The following is a 26,479-nucleotide window of genomic DNA, read 5'->3' on the forward strand; positions in this document are numbered from 1 at the left end:
TACTCCTCTGCTTAAGACTATGCACGCAGTGACTCCCCATTTCACTCAGTAAAAGCCAAAGTCCTTACAATGGCCTATCAGGTTTTACCTGACTGGCCCTCTTTTATGTCTTTGCCATCATCTACTCTGCTCTAGCCACTGTGGCCTCCTTGCTGTCCCTTGAACCCACCAAGCACACTCCCATCTCAGATCCTGGGCACTTGGTTTTCCCTCTACCTGGAAAAATCTTCCTCCAAGATAAGTGTGTGACCTTCTTCCTCACTTCCTTCAGTGTTGGCTCAAATGTCACTCAGTAAGGCTCTTCCTGACCACCCTATTTTTTTTCTCTACCTCTTCACTATTTACTTTTCTCCCCACTTAAAATGTAAGCTCCATGAATACAGAAATTTTTGTTTTGTTCACAATCCCTAGCATTACAGAGTTCCTAAGACATAGTTAGGTACTCTATAAATATTTGAATGAATAGATAACAGACTGCAGTTAACTGGAATATCTTGAGGGTGGAGGCTGCTGCTATTTCTCTAGGCTCCCTCAGGATACGCTGTGCTAACCAGTATTACTCATTTTATTCCCCAGGGAACAGTGGTTTGGTAGAATCCTTTTCTAAATCCCCTTTTCAGGAAATTTAAATTATAAATTGGTCATTTACTGTTGTCGTACAACATTATGTTGCTGACTTGTCCACTGATTATATTCCTTTTAATACATTGTCTTCCAGCACTTGGCCTCTTTCTTGTTCACCGTCCACAGCCTTAGTACAAGGCTGTAATAATTCTCTTGGAGAAAAAAAAAAAAAAAAAAGTCTCGTGTTTCATTTAACATTCTCTTAAAAGTTTTAGGTAAATCTAAAACAAAAGGAAAAAAGTCTGATTCGTAATACTCAGGCCTGTTGGGTACATGTCATCTTAAGAGAGCTGAATATTATTTTTCACGAGTCCAGAGTTTTAAGACTTAAAAAAAAAAATCCATCTTGCTCATTTCAAACGCGTTCTACAGAGACCTCCTAGGTTACCAGGTGATTGTTTTGTGGGGGAAGCGGCAACTTGTCTTTAGACCTTTCGGGGTGTGGGAGTTTGCTTGCTCTGCATACAGAAGGAATTCTAGAAGGTGGGACTGCACCACCCACCCCACGCACCCCGCACTTGCAGAAACCTTTGCCCCCCCCCCGCTCCGACCCCTCCAACCCCCACCCAATAAGGGCTCTTCGCAGGGCAGTCGCCAGCTCCAGATCCAACGGCTTGACACCTAGTGTCCCCGTTTGGACGTCAAGCGACTTCGCCTGAAGGACCCTAGCTTCAATTTCGCCCAAAACTGCAGGCACCGCTCTGGCAGCCTCCCGGGGGCCGTGCCGAGCTGCACCGGGCGGCCGCGCCCCAGGCCAGGGGCTTGGGCAGGCCGGGCGGGAGGCCGAGCCGGCCCTTCCCCGCAGGCGTTCGCGCCGGGCAGCCCGAGCGGCCGCGAAGGCCCCCACCCGCCGCTTCTCCCGCCCCCTCCGCCCCAGAGGGCTGGTTGCCTAAGTCCCTCCCGCTCCCGGCTCTCCGGCTCACTAGCAGCGGCTCTCGGTGCATCGGGGACCGGGCGCAGCGGCCTGTGCCCAAGGAGCGCACGACACTGCTCGGAACGCACCGTCACCCTTGCCCCCTCAGCCGCCCACTCGGGATCTCCAGCGGCCTCCGCGCGCGCACGGTGAGCGCCACCCCGGACCAAGGCGCTGAAGGGGAAGCGGGCCGCTGCCCGGAGTGTCCTTTACCTCCGGATCGCCTGGATCTTCGCGAGGGGCTCGCTCCTCAAGTCTCCCCACCCCCGGTCATTTCCAGTGCCCTTCTTCACCCTTCTCCGCCCCTCAGCCCCGACCTCTCTCTTCCCTCCCTTCCTCGCAGGGCGGCGAGAGCCGGCCCTCCCCGGTGGGGACCGTTGCTTTGGCCGTTGGCGGCCGGTGCTGCGAGGCCCCGCCCCCGGCGCGAGCCTCAGTGCCCTGGGGCGGGTAGGCCGAGCCGGCTGCCCGCGCGGGGGAGGGGCGGGGGGCGGGGCGAGGCCCGTCCGGGCGCCCCGCTGGCGGGTGGCGCGCGCGCCCGCGGCCCCTTCCTGCCCCGGCGGCGCGCGCCGGCCCCGGCCCCGGCCCCGCCCCCACCCGCTCGCGCAAGCTCCCGCCCGCTGCGCGTTTTGTCCCGCGTCTCGCCCCGTCCGCCGCCTGACTCGCCGCTCTTGTCCTTCCTCCCGCTTTTTCTTCTCTCTCCTCACGGTCTCAAGATGCCCTCGGCCACCAGCCACAGCGGAAGCGGCAGCAAGTCGTCCGGACCGCCACCTCCTTCGGGTTCCACCGGGAGTGAGGCTGGGGCCGGGGCCGCCGCGCCGGCTTCTCAGCACCCCACGACCGGCACCGGCGCTGTCCAGACCGAGGCCATGAAGCAGATTCTCGGGGTGATCGACAAGAAACTTCGGAACCTGGAGAAGAAAAAGGTGCCAGGAGTTGGCGGGGAAGGGAGGGTTTGATGCTCCGACCCTGACTGCCGCAGCCTTCACTCTCCCCGTCTCGGACGCTTCCCCTCCACCCGGCCCCCAGCCCCCAAGCCCGGCCTCCCCAGCAAACCGGAGCTTCGTGCGCAGAGAGCGGGCTCCGCGGGGAGGTGCTTGTCACCTGACCCTGACCCGGACGCGGCGCTGGCCCCCAGGTCTCTTTATGACTCTCCTCGTGCTGGGGACCAGGCCCTTGGCCTTTGGGACTGGGTTGTGTGAGGGTGGGGGCCTGTGCCGTCGCCGGGCGTAACTGTGCGATGGATGCCCCTCTCTCCGTGGCCGAGGCCCCATTTCTTCGAGGGGGTCAGCGGGGGGAAATGAAGAGGTCCTGGGGTGGGGGGCGTTCAGGGTCCACCCGACTGCCTCGTGGAGTTGGGGCGGCCTACGTCCTGTAGCCTCGGGGCTTGTTCGCTCCGTTACCAGGTGCTTGAGGCCTGCGCCGTGGCCCCTCTTCTCCGTTGGGAGGGAAGTGGACGGAGGATGGCTTCTCCATCCGGCCCCTTTAGAGGAGGTCTTCGATTTGCTACTCCCGCCCCCATCTGACCGGCGCCCTTACGTTGCCTTCTTTGTTTCAATTGTCTGGGTGTCCCCGCGAGGCTCACGCTCCACTCGATCCCGGGAAGATTTTTTGCAGCGGCTTTTTTGTCCCTCTGGGACACGATAAAGAGGGATAGGAGGGCGACCGTACCGATCGGGACTCGGGGGAGGGGGGGGTGGGTCCGGGTTAGACGGAGGGGCTCGCTGGGTCTCGGCACATGGAGAGCGCGTCTAACATGGCGGCGGCTGCGGGGAGAGGGAAGAGCTTTACAGGAGCTGCATTGTGAGCACAAAGCGAAAGCAGAGGGGGAGGGCAGAGACCAGGCAGCCGCCCCAACTGGCCTCCCTCAACCCCCCACCAAAAAGAAAAATCGAGCCACACCCACAGTTTTTCGGATTCAGTGTTCAGCCAGTCTAGGTCACACAGTGAGGTTTGTCTTCAAGTTGGCCTTTTGTTTTATGCTTTCAGCGCAGGACTGTGCCAGCTCTGTTTAGAGGGACACGTGTGTGTGTGTGTGCTCCTGTGTGTGTGTTTGTATGTGTAGAGAAAGGGTCTTGGCAGAGTGGATAATTCAACCTTCAGTAAGGTTGGAGGTGGAAAGGGAAAACGAATCAGTAGTACAAAAATGGGGTAATTACATCTGTGACTATTAGGCAAACTTTTGCATTTTACCTTAAGAAAATAACTTTCATTTAATAGCTTCTGCTTGTCTGCCTCTAGTAAAACATTTATTATAGCATCTTGAATTTTGAAGAAGTCATTTTAAAATGTTTAATTAGCCAGACACCTAATAGTGTTACTTAAGATGTTGAGATAGTAACTACTTGGCTAAAATTTGGGCTCTGGGAAATAACTTGAAGAACACTGGTGATATTTAGGCCTTAATTATTTTAATTGCGTGTTTAATGATTCATTTTACATTTTGGGGGGAGTTTTAAAACATTTTTAGAGTTTTAAAATTCTGTCTTTTGTGTGGTTTATTATAAATGAGTTAAATAATAGATTTATCAGTATTAACAAAGCAACAAAAGCATTTTAATTGTGAAGGAGCTGCATTTAAATATGTAATAGGGAAAGCACGCCCAAGACCAGTGTCTTCTGAGTCTGCCATCTGATTTAGTTTTTGTAATCTGTATTTGAAATTGAGACTTAGGTACCTTTTAAAAACATCTTAATGCAGCAAATAATCCTCTCAATCTGGTTGTTGCTTGAATGGTTTTCGTTTTCAGAATTCCTAAGAAATCTGTTTTCTTCTAGGATGGGAATCAGAAGATAAATATTAATGATGTAATATTTTAAGTGTGGACATCTAAATATAGGTATTTATATTTTAATGGCTGAAAAATGATTCTTGTAAGATGTTTATAATAAAAATCAAGCACTGATCAGCAGGTACCTTAGTTGTGAGGTGGCTGTTAGATTCTAGTATGCATCTGAAAAAATTAGAAATCTAGTTTCATAAGCCCTGTGAGGCCCTGAACCATGGCAGGTCATTCACATGTATAGGTTTGTATTACTGTATATTGCCTACCCCCCCCCCCCCAATTATAGAGGAGAAAGTAATGTAATTATTATTGCAGAGATTATAGACTAGGCTAGTAAATACTGAAAAATTCCCTTGTAATGATGGAGATTTAACATACTACACAAAGTAAGAAATGAATTTCGTATCTTTTTTTCTATCTTCTCAGTGTTTGGTTGCTAGATAGCGGAAAGGTCAAATTACAGTTAAGTGAGGCTTTTTGATAACTCATAGACTGAGCCCCTTACTTGTTAAATAGTTGAGTTGGCAGTACTGATGTTGTGACTTAATTACAATTAAAACTATAGGTTTTACTTTTTGAGAAACTCGAGGCATTTGGGTTTTCCTCTAATTAGAGCACATCTAGTTCCTAGTTTAAATGGAGTTTTTTCTATATCTAGATGATATACTGTATGAAAGGATTTAACTGTGCTTCATTTTTTAACAGTGAGCATTTCTAATACACCTAAAGTAGTATTTACTTTACAAAGCAGTTTTGAACCTTTTTAGAAACGCTTGTGGAGTAAAGGAAGAGACTATTTATAACTGGATTCCTTTTTACTTCAGTTCCTTAAGCAAGTTATATTTGAGTTGTATTTTAGTTTTGACCTTTTCATAGGAGCCTTCTGGACAAAATGCCTTTTTCCAGGGATTCTAAAATCAAGTATTCTGATAAAAATTATTGTTTGATAAGGAACATCACAACGAGACATAGAGAATTGGAATAATTTTATTGTACTTCATTGAATAAACAAAGTTATTTGTTAATTTTTTAGTAAGTTGAGCCGTTAGAGGAAAGCTAAGCATCTGTCCAGTGAGAATGCATGCTTAACTTTCATGAAATATGATCCTATTATGTAATGCAACTAAATGGCATGGTGGTTTTTTGAATTTGGGCTTATAAATACTCCATGAGTGTTTAGCATAGAGAAGAAATGCAGCTATAATAAAAAGAGTCAAGTGTAAACCTCCATTCACCAATCTTTCAACTGATTAAAGGACAAGTAATGAATTGAGTGATTGCCTAGTTTTCTTCATCAGTTTCTTGGCATAGAACTGGGCCCTAGGCTATGCAAGATGATATTTTGAAACCAAGTCTTAATTTTAACTCAAGAGAGAGCTCATTTATATGGTAAGATGTAATCAGTTTTGATGTAGTATAAAGGACGTTTTAGTAGATGACATTTAAAATTGTTAATACTCTTTGCAAATATATTAAGTTCAGACAATAGTGACTTTGGTAGGTGAAAGATTAATCAGTGTTGTCTAACAAAATGGCCTGGCAGTTTTGTAACCAATAGGTGACCAGAAATGATAGCCAAAGTGTACTGTTTTTCATACTTACTTCCTAAAGTCTTTTTGCTCTTTATATCTTTGCAGTTAACATTATTCTGAAAAAGGATGCTATCTGTGTTAGAAAGGATAACATTTCTTTCCAGAGCAATGCAGTATGCCTCTATTTACAATTTTCAATGCAGCTGTTGTACAGAATTCTTTTACGTATTTTGAATAAAAACATTCATAATTGTTTTATAAGCAAAATCTTTTCTTGGGAATAACATCTGAAGTTTTTGTTGACAGTTAAAATCTCTGATGTGTTGGTTTCTCCATTGGTTGCATGAACTATTCCTCTGCAATGCAGAGGGCAAGATTACTTTGTTTTGCATTCACCTTGTCACAGAAAAAAAAAGTATAATGCTTAATTTGTTTCTCTCTGCCGTCTGGGTGTGCTCTGTGAGTGTGTGGCACAGAGAAGTGTTTAAAATTTGAATTTGGAAAGGAAAAGGTGTGAATTCCGTCACGTGATAACATCACTGACTTTTCCTAGAATGAGAGTAGAATCCTAAGCATGATAATGAGAATGTATTGTCTTAACCTGGCCATATTATTTTACTCTAGGATCATTCCCATGTGGCAGATATTTCGATCAGAATACATTTTGTGTGACTTAGAGATTAAGCATACAATTTGTCATAATTTTACGTAATTAATTTCTTAGTTTACATTTAGAACTAGATGAGGATTAGCCTAGTACTACTACATCTTTTAAAAAAATTAACAAATACTTGCAAAAGTTTAAACTTACAACAATATGGCCTTAATTTTATTATCATACTATTACAGAATCTAAGATATTTTAAGAGCTTAAAGCCATCTGAGAATTTATTCCAATTTATTTTACAGAAGAGGAAATTGAGATGCTCATGTAAAATGACCCAGGTTGAAATGGGTGAATTCCAAGGTCTCTTGTAATGTTTTAGAGGGATAATTAGAATTTGTAATGCTCTGCAACGTAAGTGTAATTTTTCATGTTTAAGCTGATCCTGTAGAACCAAGTAAAGCCTTTTACTTCAAATACTTTAATGTTAGAGCTCCTAGGTTCAAAAAAGCTGAAAGCAAAAGAAAAAAGCTTTTTATTTTTTCTTTGATAGACCTTTATTAACGTCTCATTGTTAAATTTGTGTTTGTAGGCTGTCTAGGTAATGGGCTCCAGCAACTAGCAGTACAGGTGAAGTCCCGTTGTACCAGGTATCATTGGGACATCCTTATTGTTGTAATGAAATGAACTCTTAAAGTTTAAACTCTGAAGTTTCTCTTTATGCTTAGGTAAGCCCCAAATACACATTTGCCAGTCTCTACTCAAATTTGGTATGTTATAGACCAGAAGATTTGGGGATAGCATCACCAGTAGAGAGATATCAGAGGTGTGTCAACCTTTACATCTTAATTCTTGTCTTCCAAGCTTCTGGATATTTTTTTAATAATTGGTTTCTTTTGGGGGAGGAAATGAATAGTATGTATGCAGTAGAGAAGAATGAGAGGAGTAGCAGAAGAGAAGGTCAGCCAAAGTTGGAATTGTAAGGTGCCTGACTTCTCATCTTTTTATTTCTCCCACTAGCTATATACCAGTGCTTTTGTTGGATAGAGCATGAGTGTAAAAACATAGATGAAAGAGACCTTATTGAGCAGAGTTCAGAATTGGTATTTCCTGGGGAAAGGGGAAGGTACGCTTCTTGACCATGCAGTCTGCTTCCTTTAACTTCTGTGCTACCCATTGTTTGTACACTTCCTTTACATTTTTATATTGCCTTATGTTCTTACCTTATGTATTTTTCTAAACAGGTGGTAAGCTCCTGGAGGGGCAGAGACTATTACTAACATCACACCATGCCTTGCATAGGGCATATGCTAAATCAGTATTTGCTAGTTTGGGTAAATCATTACATAGAAGTATTTGTAGCTTCATCAGTAAAACCCTGTTAAAATGGATTAATCTATGAGGGGGAAAATGCTTTTTGTACAGAGCTGTTTACTTGCACTGTTTTTTATTGAAATGGGATTTTTCCTGAAGGATTTTCTTTTCTTTTTTTAAGTGAGTAGAGTTGATGAGTAGGCAAATAGAACACTTATTTTAGAATGTAGGTAGTGTAAGCAAGGTTTGTTAATAGTCTTAGGAAGGAGGACAGATGATTGTTGGTTGGTATTTGAACCATTGTAAATTATTAGAAATTTCATTGCATTCCCGTTAATACTCTTATCCACACATAGAAATAGCTAAAATATACTTTAATCATTGGGAAAAAATCTTTGGTCTCCATTTTAAATGAATTACAGTTCACATCTTTCTACATTTATATACTCCCAGCAGAGTATATAAACCAGTTGTACCGACTCATCCTAATGCGTAGTTTGATTAAAGCAACTAATAATTTTCAAAAGACACTTGTTAAGATTGTCTATGATCATTTGTTTTTCTCTTCTTTTTTTTTGATCATTTGTTTTTCAAATGCACAAGCTTTATTTAGACTTTATAAGAATATAATTCAAAGTAGGTGATGCTGAAACTCTTTAAACTTTTTCATTTTCCTGCTAGGGTCAGGTGCTTCCATTCATTCAGACTTAACTACATATTTACTGCCATGGACAAGGAATGAAGGTTTTTACAGGATCTTTTTTTTTTTTTCTCTTTTCAGTTGGACAAAAATCTTGTCAAATTAAGCTCCGTGTTAGTTATCTGCCTGAAAAATTATCTTACGGTGGGACCTTAGATAATATCTAGTTTAGCATCCTTTTTCTGTTCTTCAGTATTCAGGAATCCTGCAGTCTTGACATGTATTCATTGAGCTTCTGCATTAATCATTCTTCTAGGGCCTGGTAGAATGCTCATTTTTCAGTGAAAGTCTATTTCATTTTTGGACAACTCTTTAAGTTCATGATGTTAGAGTTACATCCCTGCCACCACTGTTTAATACCTACTGTGTTTTCTGTAACAACTCAAGACTTCTGCATGTGAAGGCTTCCAGCATTTGAAGAGAGCTGTTATGAACCATCAATGGATTGTACTGTATGTTCTCTCTACCTCCCTTTAAAAATTGAAGAAACTTGATTGTTACTACCTTTCCTGTCTCCTATGAATTTTACTAACAACTAAGTCTCAGTTGAATTGGTGGAAGGTGAATTGGAGGCAGGGTCAGCTGCCTACCACTGTGTGGGCAAAGTCAGAACTGATGTTTCTAGGTGAAGAACAGGAATGCAGGGATTGGGGGCTTGAAATAATGTGTAGAAGGGCCACTGAAGATTATGAAAAGATGAGAGGAAGAGAAATCTTTGTCTTTTCTGTGTTTCCATTTGTCATTCTACAGGTTCTTTCAGTACTACAGACGTGATTTATTTGGCCTGGAGACGTAAAATAATTTAAGATATAGCTAGGCGTTCTTACCACTTTTGTTATTTTAGACTTCATTTTTAAGTATTCTGCCTCAGTTTGGAGATCCCCTTAATTGAGAACAAGAGTTACATAGTTTCCCAGATAGTGGAGCGAAAGATGTTGTCTCTCCTAATCTTTTTTGTTGTGACTGTTTACAGTTGTCTAGTTGAAGAATTTTTGGTTTTTTGGAGTCTGTCATCTCTTTTGCCATTTCTTTTTAACTGTTTAATTAAAAAATATTTTAAAAATTATTCATCTGTGTAATTTGTTGGTTATCACAGGAAGGAAGGAAATCTCTGGAGAAAAGCTATTTTGGATATTTATCTTCTGGCACCCTCATGGCACTGTAGTGAACTTTTAAAAAACATTTCAATAAAGTAACTTTGGTAGTGATGAAAAAATGTTTGGGAAGAATGGAAGATCTGGGTGTACTGTGATTCTGGAGAAAGAAAAGGAGGAAAACAGCAGGAGGGCAGCAATGAAATGTAGCGGTGGCTGGAATACAGAGTGGGCAAGTGTTGAGGCACACATAATTTTTCTGGGATATATGACCTTAGGCAAGTTATTTAATTGCCCTTTCTTTCAGTTTCCATTCAGATGAAATATGATTGATAATAGTGCCTCCCTGATATTTTAAATTTGAATGTGGTCTGTCAGATAACCAATACTGTCAACTATTATAGGCAACAAAGAAACAGGAGAGTAGGACTGGACAGCACTTGTTGGGATAATTATTTCTCAGTACTACATGACTATATAGTCTTTTGACATTTACTGGGTAATGTCTGTCCCACTGCTATCCCATGGTTCTGCTTTAGAGACTCTGAGTAATCTGGAGAATGGCCTGATTTTTTATCTTGCTCATATGTGGTGCTATAAATGAATTTTTAATACATTCAGGATGCTCAGTAGTTGAAAAAGGAACCCTAAATTGAATTTTCAATATAGATATTTCAAGATAGAATCTAAGAGGGCAGGTTTCAGTTATATCAATATTGTGGTAGGCTTTCTGATTAAGATATCTGATGCTAGAAAAACGACTACATTCTCCTGAAAAAAAAAGTACTTAATATTCATTTTATGTGGATGATATGAGTAGTTAACAAATTTGTCTTTACTACTTTCTAAGTTAGGAACCATGTTCTAGCTTAGGGGAGAAAAAAAGCTGTGTTTGTCTGGAGTCCTTTACTCCTGTTGCCTCTCTGTTTTTGTTGGGGTTAATGTTGGATCTGTCAGTTTGACAAGCAAGTCCTTATTTATGTAGTGACTAAGTTCATACTACCAATTTTAACCCCAAATGAACAATTTTTCTACTTGTATTTAATGCATAGATCCTTATTTTGGCTGCACAGAGGTCTTTTTGCACCCTTTTTTGATGACAGTATTCCATGAAGATGTGTACTGTGAAGCTGAGTTTCACAAAGTAGCTGCTTTCTCTGTTTATTTACCCCTTAACCTTCCAGTTATTGCTGTGTGACAGATTACTCTAACACTTACCTCATCACATCATGAGCACAGAAGATGCCTGTCAGGGATTCAGACAGGGCATGCAGTGGGGTTGACCTGCTCTATGATGCCTGGGGCCGCAGCTGGGAAGACTCAGCCTTGTTTACTCACATGTCTGATGCCTGGGCTAGGATGACTTAACACTAGGATTGCTGACCAGAATTCTTACATGAGACCTGTCTTCATAGCTTAGCTTCCTCATAGCATGGCAGCCTCGGGGTTATTGAACTTCTTATATGATGGCTCAGGGTTCCAAACATGATTGGTTTTAGTGACCAGCAAACAGGGCAGAGACGCAGTGCTGTTAATGACTCAACCCTGGAAGTCATACGGGATTACTTCCACTGTACACTGTTGGTTGGCGCCCACTCAATAAAATGGCAGAGGAATTGGATTAGTTCTTAATGGGGCAGTGCCAAGGTCACATTGTAGAACAGTATGTGGGAGCCGTCTTTAGAAAATGTAATCTGCCATAGGTCTCTGGGTTAGATGAATAGTAAATTTCCTATTGTGTAGAAAATTGGAGCTTTTCTGCTATAGGGTATCTTGTCCTAGGATAATATAGATTCATACTCAAGGATTATTATAGGTGAAAGTCCTGACAATATCCTGAAATCTAACAATCTTAACATCTTTTATATAGCACAAGATTTTAATTTTTTATTATATAAACTATATGTCTATTGCAGAATATCTAAGTGTACAAAAAAAAAAAAGGTTCCACCTATAATTGTACCACTCAGGTACCATTCTTAACATTTAAAAAAATCTTTTTGTTTTTCATACATATATGTGTGTATATATATATGAACATTTTTCAGGAGTTTTAAGTTCTCAAGACATTAAATGACAAAGTTAAAGCTAGGTATAGGGCTTCCCTGGTGGAGCAGTGTTTAAGAATCTGCCTGCCAATGCAGGGGACATGGGTTTGAGCCCCGGTCCGGAAAGATCCCGCATGCCACGGAGTAACCAAGCCTGGGCACCACAACTACTGAGCCTGCGCTCTAGAGCCGGTGAGCCACAGCTACTGAAGCCAGTGTGCCTAGAGCCCGTGCTCCGCAACAAGAGAAGCCACCGCAATGAGAAGCCCGCGCACCGCAAGGAAAAGTAGCCCCCGCTCGCCACAGCTAGAGAAAGCCTGCATACAGCAATGAAGACCCAACGCAGCCAAAAATAAATAAATTTATTTTTTTTTAAAAAAGCTAGGTATATAAAACTATCCCTTGTGGGATATGTAGGACATTCACTGTGTATTAATGTCCTGATCTAGCAACAGTTTCCTTGAAAAATGTATAATACCGTAAAAAGGGAAGATAATAAATGCAAGGTATAAGCTAATAGTAGTTTTTCTTTTGCCTAGTTGCTAGAATTTTAACTGTGTACTGACACTAAATTTCAGGCCCCCCTTCTGTTTGCATATCTTCTATTTGTATATTTCTAAATAGTGGAATGCAGATTATAATGCTGTTATTGCATCCTAAATCATAATTAAAAGCAAATCTTAACTTGTTTTTTATTTCTTAAAGAAAAAGTAGCCTACCCTTTTAAAAAAATGAATGAACTGTCTTTGTTCCATCCTCAGAGTGTTTGAGGCAGTTGAGCTTATCTTTTGCACATGGGGTTAGGCCTGTCATATCAGTGTAAAAATCTTGATTTTCATCTGGTAGACTTGAATTTTATATGTGTTTAGTTGGAAGCTTGTTGATTGTGTAAATAGTTCACCTAAATAAAATTGGATAGTTTCATCATCCTTTAATGTTTTAATGATTGTATTGATTTTATTTACCTTCAGTATAACTAAGGAATTGTGATAGGCTGTTTCATTTAGGATAGAATGGCTGTGAAAGTTGACTACTGTCTTTTCTGCCATAAAGAAAATGGATCATTTGACCTAAAACACCTTTCTAGCATTGCTTTTAAACTTGTTTCTGTGCCTCTGAATTTTATCAGACCCTTACTTTGTATTTGGTTTCATTATTTTATTATTGCTAAGGGTAAAGTATTACATATGTTTGTAATTTATTGTGATTATTTTAAAAACTTTTTTTTTTTTTTTAATTTTTAACTTTTATTTTTTAAAAAAATATTTATTTATTTGGCTGTGCTGGTTCTTAGTTGTTACACGTGAGATCTTTGTCGTTGTGTGCAGGATCTAGGTCGCTTGCCAGGGACGGCACCCGGGGCCCCTGCATTGGGAGCACAGAGTCTTAACCACTGGACCACCAGGGAATTCCGCCCGCCCCCGCCCCCGCCACTTAATTTAGATTTCAACTTATTAAAACAATACCTGAATTTTTAACTGTACTTCAGTACCTGAGTATCTCCGCGGGGGGCGGGCAGGGGGTGCTTATCTAATAGTAGTAGCCTAGGAAACCTCCAAAGTTTTCAACTTAGTGGTGGGGGTGGGGGGTGGGGGGGGAGATGACCTTGAACCAGAGGCTTAACTTTTTCCCCCCACTTTTGCACATTAATTACATTTGTGAGAAAATAACAAAAGCAAAGCTGTTGACTAGTGTACTGTGCCTGTAGGTGATATGATAGCTTGAAATTATTTCACTTCAAGGGAAATGAATGAGGCACATCAAAGACAATATGCATGTATGTTTATTCAGGAAAAATAAACTCTTTTATGTCACTTACATGAATTTTTTAAAATTAATTAATTAGTTAATTTATTTTGGCTGTGTTGGGTCTTTGTTTCTGTGCGAGGGCCTTCTCCAGTTGCGGCGAGCGGGGGCCACTGTTCATCGCGGTGTGCGGGCCTCTCATTGTCGTGACCTCTCTTGTTGCGGAGCACAGGCTCCAGACGCGCAGGCTCAGTAGTTGTGGCTCACGGGCCTAGCCGCTCCGCGGCATGTGGGATCTTCCCAGACCATGGCTCGAACTTGTGTCCCCTGCATTGGCAGGCAGATTCTCAACCACTGCGCCACCAGGGAAGCCCACTTACGTGAATTCTTTGGCAGGGGTAGGGAGAGACAAAAATTTAACACTTAATAATATGTCTGATGTGCTCACTTCGGTGTAACTGGGATTTTAACCAAATTGTGGCCCTCACTCATGTGGATGAGTATTATATGCCTGGGCCATCTGATGCATATCTTTTCTGAGAAACCTAAAATATAAGCAGCGTTTCTTCATTGGCTTATAATATCAGTATTTGGTATCATTCAGCATGGCTGGAGTATTTAAATTCATTTTTTAACTCACAATTAAAGCTATTTTATATACTAACTTAAACTGTAGTATATCTAAAAAGTATATTTATGGCAAGATTTGAGACAAACTTAGAGAATTATGTGGGTTTGTTATTTTAGCATGGTTAAGCTGGTATATACTTTCAGTATGGAATATAATTATTTTTTTTCTTTTAATATAGGGCAAGCTTGATGATTATCAGGAACGAATGAACAAAGGGGAAAGGCTTAATCAAGATCAGCTGGTAAAGATGTTATATTTTTATTAAGATTTTATGCTCATTAATTTTAATAGGAAAATTTTGTGTTTCTTTGTGTTTCCAGTAAAGTCGGGTTCTTTCTTTGTTATTTTAGGATGCTGTATCTAAGTACCAGGAAGTCACAAATAACTTGGAGTTTGCAAAAGAATTACAGAGGAGTTTCATGGCATTAAGCCAAGATGTAAGTAAAAAATAGCATATATGTTTATGAAATATTAAAAATGAGGGCAGAAAATTTTATTTGTCTCTTTGAGTTTTAGTTCTTGCATTACTGTTGATAAGCTCTCTGCAAGGGGGAGAGGATTGGATCCAATTATATCTAAGATGCTTTCCAATTCTGTAAAGTTTAGTGTAACACCTGAAAGTGCCTTTTAAAAGGACTGAGTTTCATATATGACAGACATGTATCGTTGGTTTAAAAAATTATCTATGCAAATATAACAGTCAGCCTTCTGTATATGCGGGATCTTCATCCAAGGATCGAAATCCTAGGTTGGTTGAATCTGCAGATACAGAGTGCGGACTGTAAGGGACTTGGAACATCCATGGATTTTGGTATCCACGGGGGGTGGGGTGGGGGTGGTCCTGGAATCGATTCCCCTTGGCTACAGAGAGATAACTGTATAAACGTGATAGACATTTATCTTCCATGTATTCCTTTATGCCTCATGACTATGTTGCAATCCCATTAACTATCAGAAAATAAAGACGCCTGTTGATATAATGGGTAACTACTTTCTCCATAGAGATCTTAAGGGATGTGGCCGACTAATATATTGCATTTGTATCAACTCTTGATCCAACAAAGTGGTGTGTTTTTCCCCAAACATCTTTTGATGTGACAGAAGCCTTTGGGAACAGGATAAAATTAAATACGAGCAAAGTCAAATAATTGGTTGAAAGTTGAGACCAGAAAATTAATATCCTTCTGAATTAGTATTAGCTTATTTGGAGAAAGGCTTATAACAACGTTGAAATTTAAAGTTGCCTCTGATTTGGTGAAATGAATAAACAAAACCGTTTATTATGTGATGAGAGACAATGCAGTACAGAGATGAAGAGTTCTGATTGGAACCAAACTGCCTGATTTGAATCCTGATTCTACCACTTTTACTTAATAGCTGTATGACTTTGAAAGAGTTATTTAACTTCTCTATACCTGTATCGGTCAGGGTTTTCCAGAGAAACAGCCAGTAGGGTAGAAAGGAAAGGGTGGGAGAAAAAGGGAGAGGGGAGAGGCAGTAATAGTGCCTCATTATAGGGTTGTGCTTATAACAGTAAAAATGGCAGTAATAGTGCCTACTTCATTATAGGGTTATGCTTATGACAGTATTTGACGTATAACTAATCTATTTCATGCACTTAATATTATTGTTACTTATTAAATTTGATTAAAGGTGGAAAATATTGATACCCCTTAAAACAGAGTAAGGGAAATTTAATTTACACCCAAGTAGGGATTTGTTCCACTTAGCTTAGATCAGAGCCTCAGGCTTGATGAACCCTGCCCAGTTTCTTGTTTCTGATTTAAAAAAAAAATATGGGTCACAGAAGTAGAATTGCTATATACAATTTAATATAGAATCTATTTTTGAAGCTACTGTCACTATGTAAATGAAAATACCTGTATCCTCCTTTGATTCTTTTTTTAACACTGGTGTTTTCAGGAACTTTTCACTGGGCCTTTAACTTCATTGGCAGTCCTTTTATTTAACTCTGATCCTTTGTTGCCCTTTCCACAGTTATTAAACACTTCTTTTGTTTTGCATTCAAGAGCTTCTTTAACCTAGTTCCAGCCTACCTTTTCTAGTCTTCATAGTCTTCCCTACTTGAACTCCTCATCCAAAGTGGCTTTCTTTATTATCTTACTTCTTTTGCTTTCTTGACTTATTTTCTCCTTTCTGCCTTTCTTCCTAGAATGGAAGTGGTGGATTGTTTGGGATGAGAAGGTAGTAGTGGGTTTGACATCTTCTTGCGAGTCAATAGTAGGCAATTGGAATTAGTATTTTGAACCATTTTTTCATAGAGATAGACATAGATAAGATTTTTTTTTTTATTGTGGCTGTGGTTGGGTTTCTTTTTTAATTGTCTTAGAACCTTAATTAAAATGTTTAGTTTTTATACTTTTTATTATGGAAAATTTAAAAACTAAAGAAAAGACTATAATGAACTCACATTTACCTATACCTAGCTTTTACAGTTACCATGATTTCATGGGCAATTATATTTCGTCTATACTCACACCTACTCCCTTGCTGCCTGCCTGCTAGATTATTTTGAAGCAAATCCCCAATATATTGTTTCATTGATACCATTTCCATAGTGTAATACCTTCTAGGAAAAGATGTATTTTGAATTTCTAACAGCTACTGAAAACAGATTATTTATTAAACTGTTTTTAAGTTGGGAGTCATTCTTTTGTATATCAAGGTCACATTTAACTCAATGAATGAAATATGTCTTATTTACACTGGACCTGAAATTGATGTAAAGGAGTTTCGTAAAACTTATTTCTACGTCTATGTTTATATTCTTATGCAGATTCAGAAAACAATAAAGAAGACAGCACGTCGGGAGCAGCTTATGAGAGAAGAAGCTGAACAGAAACGTTTAAAAACTGTGCTTGAGCTGCAGTATGTTTTGGACAAATTGGGAGACGACGAAGTGAGAACTGACCTGAAGCAAGGTTTGAATGGAGTGCCAATATTGTCTGAAGAGGAACTGTCGTTGTTGGATGAGTTCTACAAATTAGCAGACCCTGAACGGGACATGAGCTTGAGGTATAGTGGTATTTGATAATAGAAATTTCTAAATGTTGTGTTGAGTAGACAACCGAAAGGTAATTAACTAGCTGTTTTATTATTATAAGGTTGAATGAGCAGTATGAACATGCCTCCATTCACCTGTGGGACTTGCTGGAAGGGAAGGAAAAACCTGTATGTGGAACAACCTGTGAGTATCACTGACAACTTTTGATTTTGTGACTAAGAATCTTTAAAATTTAATGTAAAATAGATAGCTAGTGGGAAGCAGCTGCATAGCACAGGGTGATCAGCTCCATGCTTTGTGACCACCTACAGGGGTGGGATAGGGAGGGTAGGAGGGAGACGCAAGAGGGAGGAGGTATGGGGATATATAGCTGATTCACTTTGTTATACAGCAGAAACTAACACAAGATTGTAAAGCAATTATACTGCAATAAAGATGTTAAAAAAAAAAAAGTCAAATTCATAGAATCAAAGAAGGAAATGGTATTTTCCAGGGGCTGGGGGGAGGGGGAATGGGGACTTACTAATCACTGGGCATAAAGTTTCATTCAAGCAAGATGAACAAATTCTAGAGGTCTGCTGTACAACATTGTACCTGTAGTCAACAATAATATATGGTACACTTAAATTTTGTTGGAAAAAAAAATTTGTTAAAAGGTAGATCTCATGCTAAGTGTTCTTTCCACAATAAAATAAAATAAAAATAAGTATTAAAGAAATTTTAGAACTGTGTAAATAACGTTAATCCACTGTTTACTTTTTGGTTTATTTCCTTTTTGTATCTTTTTGTTTGTTTATTTTTTGCAATTTTTTTGTGTGTAAGTCAAAACACCAGCATCAACCGACCAAAAATCTATAAAGATGGGAGTCCTAAATTAACATGGTTTTGTTCATAACTTATTCTGCTTGAGGTGGACAGATTAACACCAAATTGACTTTCATTGTTTTTGGTATTAGATGGGGACTGGTTTTTCCTTACAGATGAAATTTTGTGAAAAACATTTACTGCACCCCATACATTCTGCTCATGGTCATTGCCTTAGTCTATCTATCTTTAGTTTTTCTTAGACTTCTGCTAATTTGGGACATTCATTTTTTTCTATGTTTTTTAAAAAGCTAATATCTAGGCCAGTATTCTATATGTGAACTCCTTAACTGTAAATATGCAGTTGTATGTTGATTTTTTTTTTAAAATAAGGATATTTTTAAGTTACACTACCTCAGTAAATTAGGAATTTTAGATTTTAACCTCTTAGTAAATCAGGGAATAGATTCTTAGCTATTTTTAATGTCGATTTAGGGAAGTAGATTTTTGAACATATTAAGGCAAAAATATCTGTTTATACCCTATTTTTAGCTATTTGGTTGAAATGAGCTTATACTCTTTTTGGCACAACTGTATGATGTAATTTGGAGTGTATTTGCTTTAAGGAGATGGGTAAATCAAATATGAGGAACCATTGCTTTTGTGTCTTTTCATGTAAGAAATCATTTTCTTGGTTTGTTAACTTGTGTTGTCTGTATTTCTTCATTAAAAAAAAACTTTGGCTTCTTGATTTTAGTTCTGCTACAAATATATACTGAATTCCCCACTTGAAGTTTGATTAGAAAGCAGTTGACACGTGTATAAACTTGTTAGCTTCAAAAAGTAGCTTTAGGTCAAGCCTGATAAAATTTTCATGAGCACTATTGAGGAGTAACAAGGGTTAAACGGTAAGCCGTGGCTTGTTTTGGTGTTACTTTCTACCTGGCCTCATTCCTGCATCTGAGGAATGTAATATCTTTATAGTTAATGGAAAGATATAATTTAATCATATTAGTGTTTTTATGTGCATTCAGTTTTCATAAGTTTTTTTAAAGTAGTTCTGAGGCAGGAGATTCTGAAGCAGGGGGAAGGAAAACATGTGAAGTGTTCAGCATTCAAAAGTTAATAGTTATTGGGACTTCCCTGGTGGTCCAGTGGTTAAGAATCCGCCTTCTAATGCAGGGGACGCAAGTTTGATCCCTGGTCGGGGAACTAAGATCCCACATGCCGCTGGGCAACTGAGCCCGTGCGCCACAACTAGAGAGAAGCCTGCATGCCGCAACTAGAGAAGAGTGAAATATCCTGCATGCCGCAACAAAGATCCCGCGTGCTGCAGCTAAGACCCGACACAGCCAAATAAATAAATAAATAAACGTGTGTGTGTGTGTATATATTTAAAACGTTAATATTTATTTATTTATTTGGCTGTGCTGTGCAGCTTGTGGGGTTTTAGTTCCCTGACCAGGGCTTGAAGCGGGCCCTCAGCAGTGAGAGCACAGTCCTAACCACTGGACTGCCAGGGAATTCCCGATAGCTTAACTTTTTTTTTTTTTTTTTAAATATTTATTTATTTGGTTGCATCGTGTCTTAGTTGCAGCTCTCGGGCTCCTTAGTTGTGTCATGTGAACTCTTAGTTGCGGCATGCGTATGGGATTTAGTTCCCAGACCAGGGATCGAATCTGGGCCCCCTGCACTGGGAGTGTGGAGTCTTAACCACTGCGACACTAGGGAAGTCCCCCTATAGTTTTACTTTTAATAGCATTAATTTTATAATACTTTGATATAACGTCCCTGAAGTTTCATTTTTCTGTATAGTGACCTATTAATAGTCTTGCTCTACATCTACTATACAAGGCCAGGAAATGGAGATTAACTCCTGACACAAACCTTCCCCCACCACCCTGTCCCCTTTACGTACCAAATTCTGACAATTTTATTTGCCTTTTAAATATCTTTTGAATCTACTTCTCTTTCTCTACTTTTCTGCTTTTCTGTTGTCTAATGCAGTCTCTTAACTGAATTCACCATCCATTCCTCTTTAAAATCTTTTAATGGTTTTATTTTAATCACATTTTATATACATTTGCCCTTAGTTTGTAAGACCTTGCATATTCTGGCTCTTACCAGTCTCTCCAGACTCATCTTTCCTTATGCTTTTTCTTACTCCCTATGCTCCAGCCACAATGCATACTTTAATTTTCTTGCATTTGGCACCCTGTGTACAGGGCTTTGTAAATGCTGTTGCCTCTGCCTTGAAACACTTGTTTCCTCTCTACTACTCATCTTTCAGATCCCAGCTCTTGCAGCCCTTACACCAGAAAAGCCTCTCATGGTCTCTCCCTGATTAGGTCCAGTCCATTGTACTTCTGTGTAGTACTTTTCACAGATGTAATGTTACTGTTTTTGTGAGTATTTGATAACTCTTCTTTATTGGACTGTTCGCTTAGTGAAGGCAGATACTGTATCTTTTACATACCTCTCTGTAGCCCCAGTGCCTAGTTCATTGCTTAACATACAGTTAGGTGCTAAATAAATGTTTATTGAATGAATAAATGATAATTGTCAGGGTTTTTTTGGACTAACTTAATTTAAAATACTTAAAAATTTAATACAAATAATTTCTTGTTCCCTATTATTCTGTAATAAATTTCTGTTGGAATTTAATGGTTTTATGTTTTTAAGTAACAGTTGATGGGGTTGTTTTTCTTACCACTATATTTTGTAGAACGTTGAATCTTTTAAGTCAGGCATCCTCAGATAGTCCAAGACTATAATTAATATTCTGTTTTTAGATAAAGCTCTAAAGGAAATTGTTGAGCGTGTTTTCCAGTCAAACTACTTTGACAGCACTCACAACCACCAGAATGGGCTGTGTGAGGAAGAAGAGGCAGCCTCAGCACCTGCAGTTGAAGACCAGGTAGCTGAAGCTGGTGAGTACTCAGGTGGATATGAACTTTAGTTTAGGGTCTTGGTTTTACTTTCCTTTGCCACAAGTTCAAGCTATACATTTATTTAGTTGTATTTGTACACTTAGATTTTTAAAGAAACTTTAAGCATGACCAAATATTAAGACAAAGCATAAGAGTAATTCCCAGAGGCATTAAATATCAGTTGTTTATCTTATTTTTTAGTTTTATTTTTAAAATTATTTTATTTTTGGCTGCGTTGGGTCTTTGTTGCTGTGCACGGGCTCTTCTCTAGTTGCGGCGAGCGGGGGCTGCTCTTCGTTGTGGTGCGCAGGCTTCTCATTGCGGTGGCTTCTCTTGTTGTGGAGCACGGGCTCTAGGTGTGTGGGCTTCAGTAGTTGTGGCACACGGGCTCAGTAGTTGTGGCTCGCGGGCTCTAGAGCGCAGGCTCAGTAGTTGTGGCGCACAGGCTTAGTTGCTCCACGGCATGTGTGATCTTCCCGGACCAGGGCTCGAACCTATGTCCCCTGCATCAGCAGGCGGATTCTTAACCACCGTGCCACCAGGGAAGCCCCTATCTTGTTTATGTTGATCACTGTTACAGACTGGTATTTCTGTTGCTGCAGTATTGCTAGGCTGGAGTATGGATGAGGGAGCAACTGTTGTAAGGTTTTTCAAATAGATTTTTGGCTGATGTACGCAGATTTATTGCTGCTTACAATGCCAGTATATGAGGTGAATGGTATGAGGTTTTGTTCTGTTTTTTTTTATGACGGAGTGATTATAACTCCATTATCTTGAACTATAAATTCCTCAGTCACCAGAGATCTATTCTGGCACCTAGCACATCACTAATAGGTAGGTAAGCACTTACTGTGAGGACTTTTATGATAACGTAAGATGATGAATAAAATTTTGAATACTATAGGGAGCATTGTTGGAGCATATATTTTATAATGGGTAAAAGCATGGATTCCAGAATCAGACTGCCTGGATAAAATCTTGGCTACAACACGTATTAGCTATGTAACTTTGGGCAACTTACCGAACTTCTCTGTACCTCAGGTTCTTCATTTAGGAAGTAATATGTAAAGTATGTATACAGTGCCTGGCACATGGTAAGCATTAGGTTGAAACCAGAAGGGAACATTACACGTCAATGGAATTTATGGTTGCAGATCAATATAAGGCAGTAAGGCAGTCTTTTTTTTTTTTTGGCTGTGCTGTGAGGCTTGTGGGATCTTAGTTCCCCAACTAGGGATCGAACCCAGGCCCAGGCAGTGAAAGTGCCGAGTCCTAATCACTGGACTGCCAGGGAATTCCCAAGACATTTTTTTCCCCCCTTACCACTTTTACCAAGTAGATTAAAATGGAGACTAGGATGCTGCTTTGTTGGCATTATACTTGATCCAGAATAATTACTATTGAAACTAAAATAATTGTGGAATAAATGGTAAAGAAAACAACTTTCTGAGTATTTTGTTGTAAGAATAATAAAATACAGAAACATACTGTTAACTATAACTTTGTAAATAAATTCAGACTATGTGATGGTGAGCTGTTTACTTATTTGGATTTAAATGAATTGTTAACTTTAAAAAAGTTTTCTTACACTCTTTTGTATCATTTTTTAACCTGTTAGAACCTGAGCCTGCAGAAGAATACACTGAACAAAGTGAAGTTGAATCAACAGAGGTATGATTTTTATTTAATGCTAGCTTTCCCTTTCTGCCTTTCAAACAGAGGTCTCAAACATTTACTTTGCTTTGCAGTATGTAAATAGACAATTTATGGCAGAAACACAGTTCAGCAGTGGTGAAAAGGAGCAGGTAGATGAGTGGACAGTTGAAACAGTTGAGGTAAGAGTTCTCTGTTACAAGGTTGATGTCTTTTGTCTTTAATTAGTAATTCTTATCTCTCCTAAGAACAAATTTAGATTGTTAAGTCTTTTGCATTCTTAGTACATTTATTAGAATAACAAACTCATTATGTAAGGCTGTTCTGTTTAAAAGGTGATTTGTTTGTCTTTGTGGATATTTAATATAATCACTGCTTTGCTGATCCAATTACAAAAAAATATACAAATATCAATTTATAATTTATGGGGTTAATCTGTCTATTAAAGTACATGATTTGTCTGTTATCAGGTTGCTCTATAAAAATCTGGGCTCCCACATGGATAGCCTTCAGAAAGACTACCTTACAGGGGTACGTTGGAGTGTCATCTTAGACTTCTCCTTCACCCTAGTGCTGTTTGGTTACCAGGCTCTGTTAACTCAGTATTGCTTACAAAGGAAATAAGGTTGTGACTTGCCCAGGCTTAACAGATATGACTTGCCCAGGCTTAAAAGCCAGACAGAGGAATATAAATTTGATGTAATAAAAATTAGTGATATTTCTCAGCAGAGCAGGGAATTACTAAAAACAATAATTAGGAGAAATTATTAGAGCTAGAAAAATGACAGGTAGAGTGAGCTTTGGCTTTTGTAGCAGTTTTGATGAGGTGATAGAGCTTGATCCTGTGGTATTGCCAGAGAGAATGAAATGATAGGAACTCAAAGCTTGATGATAATAATAGCTAACATTTCTTGAATGCTCATTATATATCAGGTACTGAGATAGATATATATTTGATACAGATATATAGGTTTGCTTAATAGAGAAAGCTTAACAGTTTAAGCAGAACACATGATTTTAGGAAGTTATCACAGGTAGTCTTTCTTGAAAGCAGTTTACAAGGTAAATCTGAAACGCTACATGGTGACCCTTTGGAATTGGGAACACCGTAGAAGTGATAGCATTGATCAGAATGTTAAATTTGGCATAATTTGGTCATGTTGAATACGTTCAAGTCTGCTATTCTGTTTACAGTGTAGGTGGCATATGTAATTTGGGGACCAGTCATGATGATAATGAGTGGAGCTCTTGTCATTCTACCAACCTGGTCCCCTCTCCTTCTCTCCCACTTTAGGTGGTAAATTCACTCCAGCAGCAACCTCAGGCTGCATCTCCTTCAGTACCAGAGCCCCACTCTTTGACCCCAGTGGCTCAGGCAGATCCCCTCGTGAGAAGACAGCGAGTACAGGACCTTATGGCGCAAATGCAGGGGCCCTATAATTTCATACAGGTAGGTGCAGTTTAGTCAAACACTATGACAGAAGGGTAAAGTGTTTACATTATTTAACTTAATTCCATTATATTCTACCTAAACTTATAGGATTCAATGCTGGATTTTGAAAACCAGACCCTTGATCCTGCCATTGTATCTGCACAGCCTATGAATCCAGCACAGAACATGGACATACCCCAGCTGGTTTGCCCTCCAGGTTAGTAATGATACATGTTTATGTGAGAAATAAAGTATAGAGCCAATGCTTTCAGTTTTTGTAAAGTTTATGAAAATTAATTTTTTTCTTTTTAATGCTTAACTTTTAGATCTTGTATCTTTTATTTTAAAATATTTATTTATTTATTTGTTTGTTTGTTTACTTTGGCTGCGCCGGGTCTTAGTTGTGGCACGCGGGATCTTCGCTGTGGCATGCGGGATCCTTTTTTTTTTTTTAGTTGTGGCATGCGGGCTTCTTAGTTGCGGCATGCGGACTCCCAGTTGCGGCATGTGTGCGGGATCCAGCTCCCCGACCAGGGACCGAACCTGGGCCCCCTGCATTGGGAGCGTGGAGTCCTACCCACTGGACCACGAGGGAAGTCTCTATCTTTTAATTCGATGAGAAATGTTACTGTTCTTTCCTGTAATATGAATAATAACTGTAGTTCCATCGTTGGTGGTGGTGGATTTTTTTTTTTTTGTAACTTTATTGGCGTACAGACATACAGAAAAGTACATGCAAATTTATAGCACAGTGAGATTTCACAAACTTGAACACGCCAGCACCCAAAAGTGGAACTTTACCAGTACCCCAGAAGCCTACTTGTGTTCCCTTTTAGTCAGTAGTTACCTCTCTCCTTGCCCCGTTAGTAACAACTTCTGACTTGTAAAACTGTAGACCTGTTTTGCTTGTTTTTGTGTATAAATGAAATTTTGCTTGGCTATTTAAATTTCAAAATTAATCTAAGAATAAATCTAGTATTAACAGGTGTCTTTCTCTGAAGGATGATTGCAGCTTTTTAGGAGAATTTCTGAACATTTTATTACTTAAATAAAAAATGAGATGCACTAGTGGAGTGGGTAAGGGAATGCTCAAGAGGAAAGTGGAAGAGATAGTAAGTTTCAAACTCTTACTAGTCTTACACCATTATTTGAAACAGCAGCATACTAAATACGGTTGGTGCCTTTGTATCAGCTTAAGTGGAGCATCTCTTTAGGACTATTAGTAATTTTGAGTCTTGTTTTTTTCCTACAGCATGTCAGCATTAAGGGCATAAAAGTGGAACCATGTAAAGTAACACATTTAATGTTGTTAATCTTAAGTGTCATAAAAGGAGTTGCTGGTAATAGCATGTTTAGTGAACACAGCCAATATGGTTAAGGTAGTTAGGATTTCTCTAAAGTAAAGGGAGCTCATATCTCTACCAAGAGTTAGAAAACAGATCAGTGTTCATTTTTTGAGCTCTGCCAGAGGAAGAAAATACATAGTTTTCTTAGCTGCGCCAGTCAACACATGCAGCACTGATGTAACCTGTAAAGCTGTTTAGATGTTCAGGTAAGGCTGAGTTCACTAGACTCTCCAGTGAAAACAGATGATTTCCAAATGGCTAACGAAAAATACTGTATTTTTGATTATCTGTCTAACGGTGATTTGGGAGAGTAGTGGAAGGGTGGTGAGGGTTGGCAATAATATGCACATTGAATTGAATATAGGCTTTTTAAAGGTATGTTTTTATTTTTTCCAGTGGAAACATTTGAAATTATATTGAAAGTTGATAATATTAAAATGTTACTGAATATTATCTAAAAGTTTTGAGTAAGAGTAATGCTACTTTATGGTTACTGCTTTAAAAGGCTCTTCGTGGGTAACATTAGCATTGATTCTTACCATTCTGCTCTATACCTCTTCATTAGTACTGTCTCACTAACACTTTGCAAAACAAAGTGAAGGCCATTGTGACAGTTGACTTACAATGACTATCAATTAATCGAAAATGCTCACTTGAAAGCTAAAATCCTGCCTATACTTCCCCATTTATTTTCATGATTGCTAAAAAGTTTATATAGGATTTGGCTATAGAAAAATGACTTTAAAGAGCAAGTAAAGGTATTTAGACATCTCTGAAGAAATTTGATTTTGTATGACAGTATTTTTTGATCAATTTTGCAGTTCATTCTGAATCTAGACTTGCTCAACCTAATCAAGTTTCTGTACAACCAGAAGCTACACAGGTAAGAGTGATACGAATATTTTTGCAGGTTTTTGTTTTTAATCACTTCTTGGGTCTCTTTCTTAGTTAGCTTATGAAAACCAGGTAGGAATTTGATAAGTGTCTTAAGTCTGGCATGGGTAGCTATCAGCCTTTATTTCCATCTTTACATTTATTTTTCTTTTGATGAACTAAAAAAATTTTTTTGTTAATCCTTGTGTTTTATAATTATAATGAAGGAAGAAGGTTTTTAATGTTGAACTGAGAATTTGAGAAATATTTTAGATTTCATAATTTTTTAAAAATTTAGTGTAGATGTTATCTACGATTGTGGGGAGCTTCATAACTGGACTAGGGTTTATTTAACTTTGAGCTTTAATAATATATATATTTTTGCAGTTGTTAGGTTTTATAGTCTCTTTATCGTATCTGTTTCTTA

The 26,479-nt window shown here is 39.3% G+C and overlaps 1 protein-coding gene across 1 annotated transcript in view; it reads left to right on the forward strand.

Moving 5' to 3' along the window:
- Positions 1-1,502: 1,502 nt before the first annotated feature.
- The window catches only part of CAPRIN1 (cell cycle associated protein 1), a 35,329-nt gene continuing 10,352 nt past the window's right edge, over positions 1,503-26,479 (forward strand). The window contains exons 1-12 of the mRNA XM_068556340.1: positions 1,503-1,686; positions 2,251-2,460; positions 14,168-14,230; positions 14,340-14,426; positions 16,787-17,025; positions 17,115-17,197; positions 20,611-20,748; positions 22,367-22,419; positions 22,497-22,583; positions 23,696-23,851; positions 23,942-24,050; positions 26,001-26,062. Coding sequence (XP_068412441.1) covers positions 2,251-2,460; positions 14,168-14,230; positions 14,340-14,426; positions 16,787-17,025; positions 17,115-17,197; positions 20,611-20,748; positions 22,367-22,419; positions 22,497-22,583; positions 23,696-23,851; positions 23,942-24,050; positions 26,001-26,062 — 1,287 coding nt within the window. The 5' untranslated portion in view covers positions 1,503-1,686. The remainder of the gene's footprint in view (positions 1,687-2,250; positions 2,461-14,167; positions 14,231-14,339; positions 14,427-16,786; positions 17,026-17,114; positions 17,198-20,610; positions 20,749-22,366; positions 22,420-22,496; positions 22,584-23,695; positions 23,852-23,941; positions 24,051-26,000; positions 26,063-26,479) is intronic.

This window comes from Eschrichtius robustus, chromosome 11 (genome assembly GCF_028021215.1).
Source record: "Eschrichtius robustus isolate mEscRob2 chromosome 11, mEscRob2.pri, whole genome shotgun sequence".
NCBI lineage: Eukaryota > Metazoa > Chordata > Mammalia > Artiodactyla > Eschrichtiidae > Eschrichtius > Eschrichtius robustus.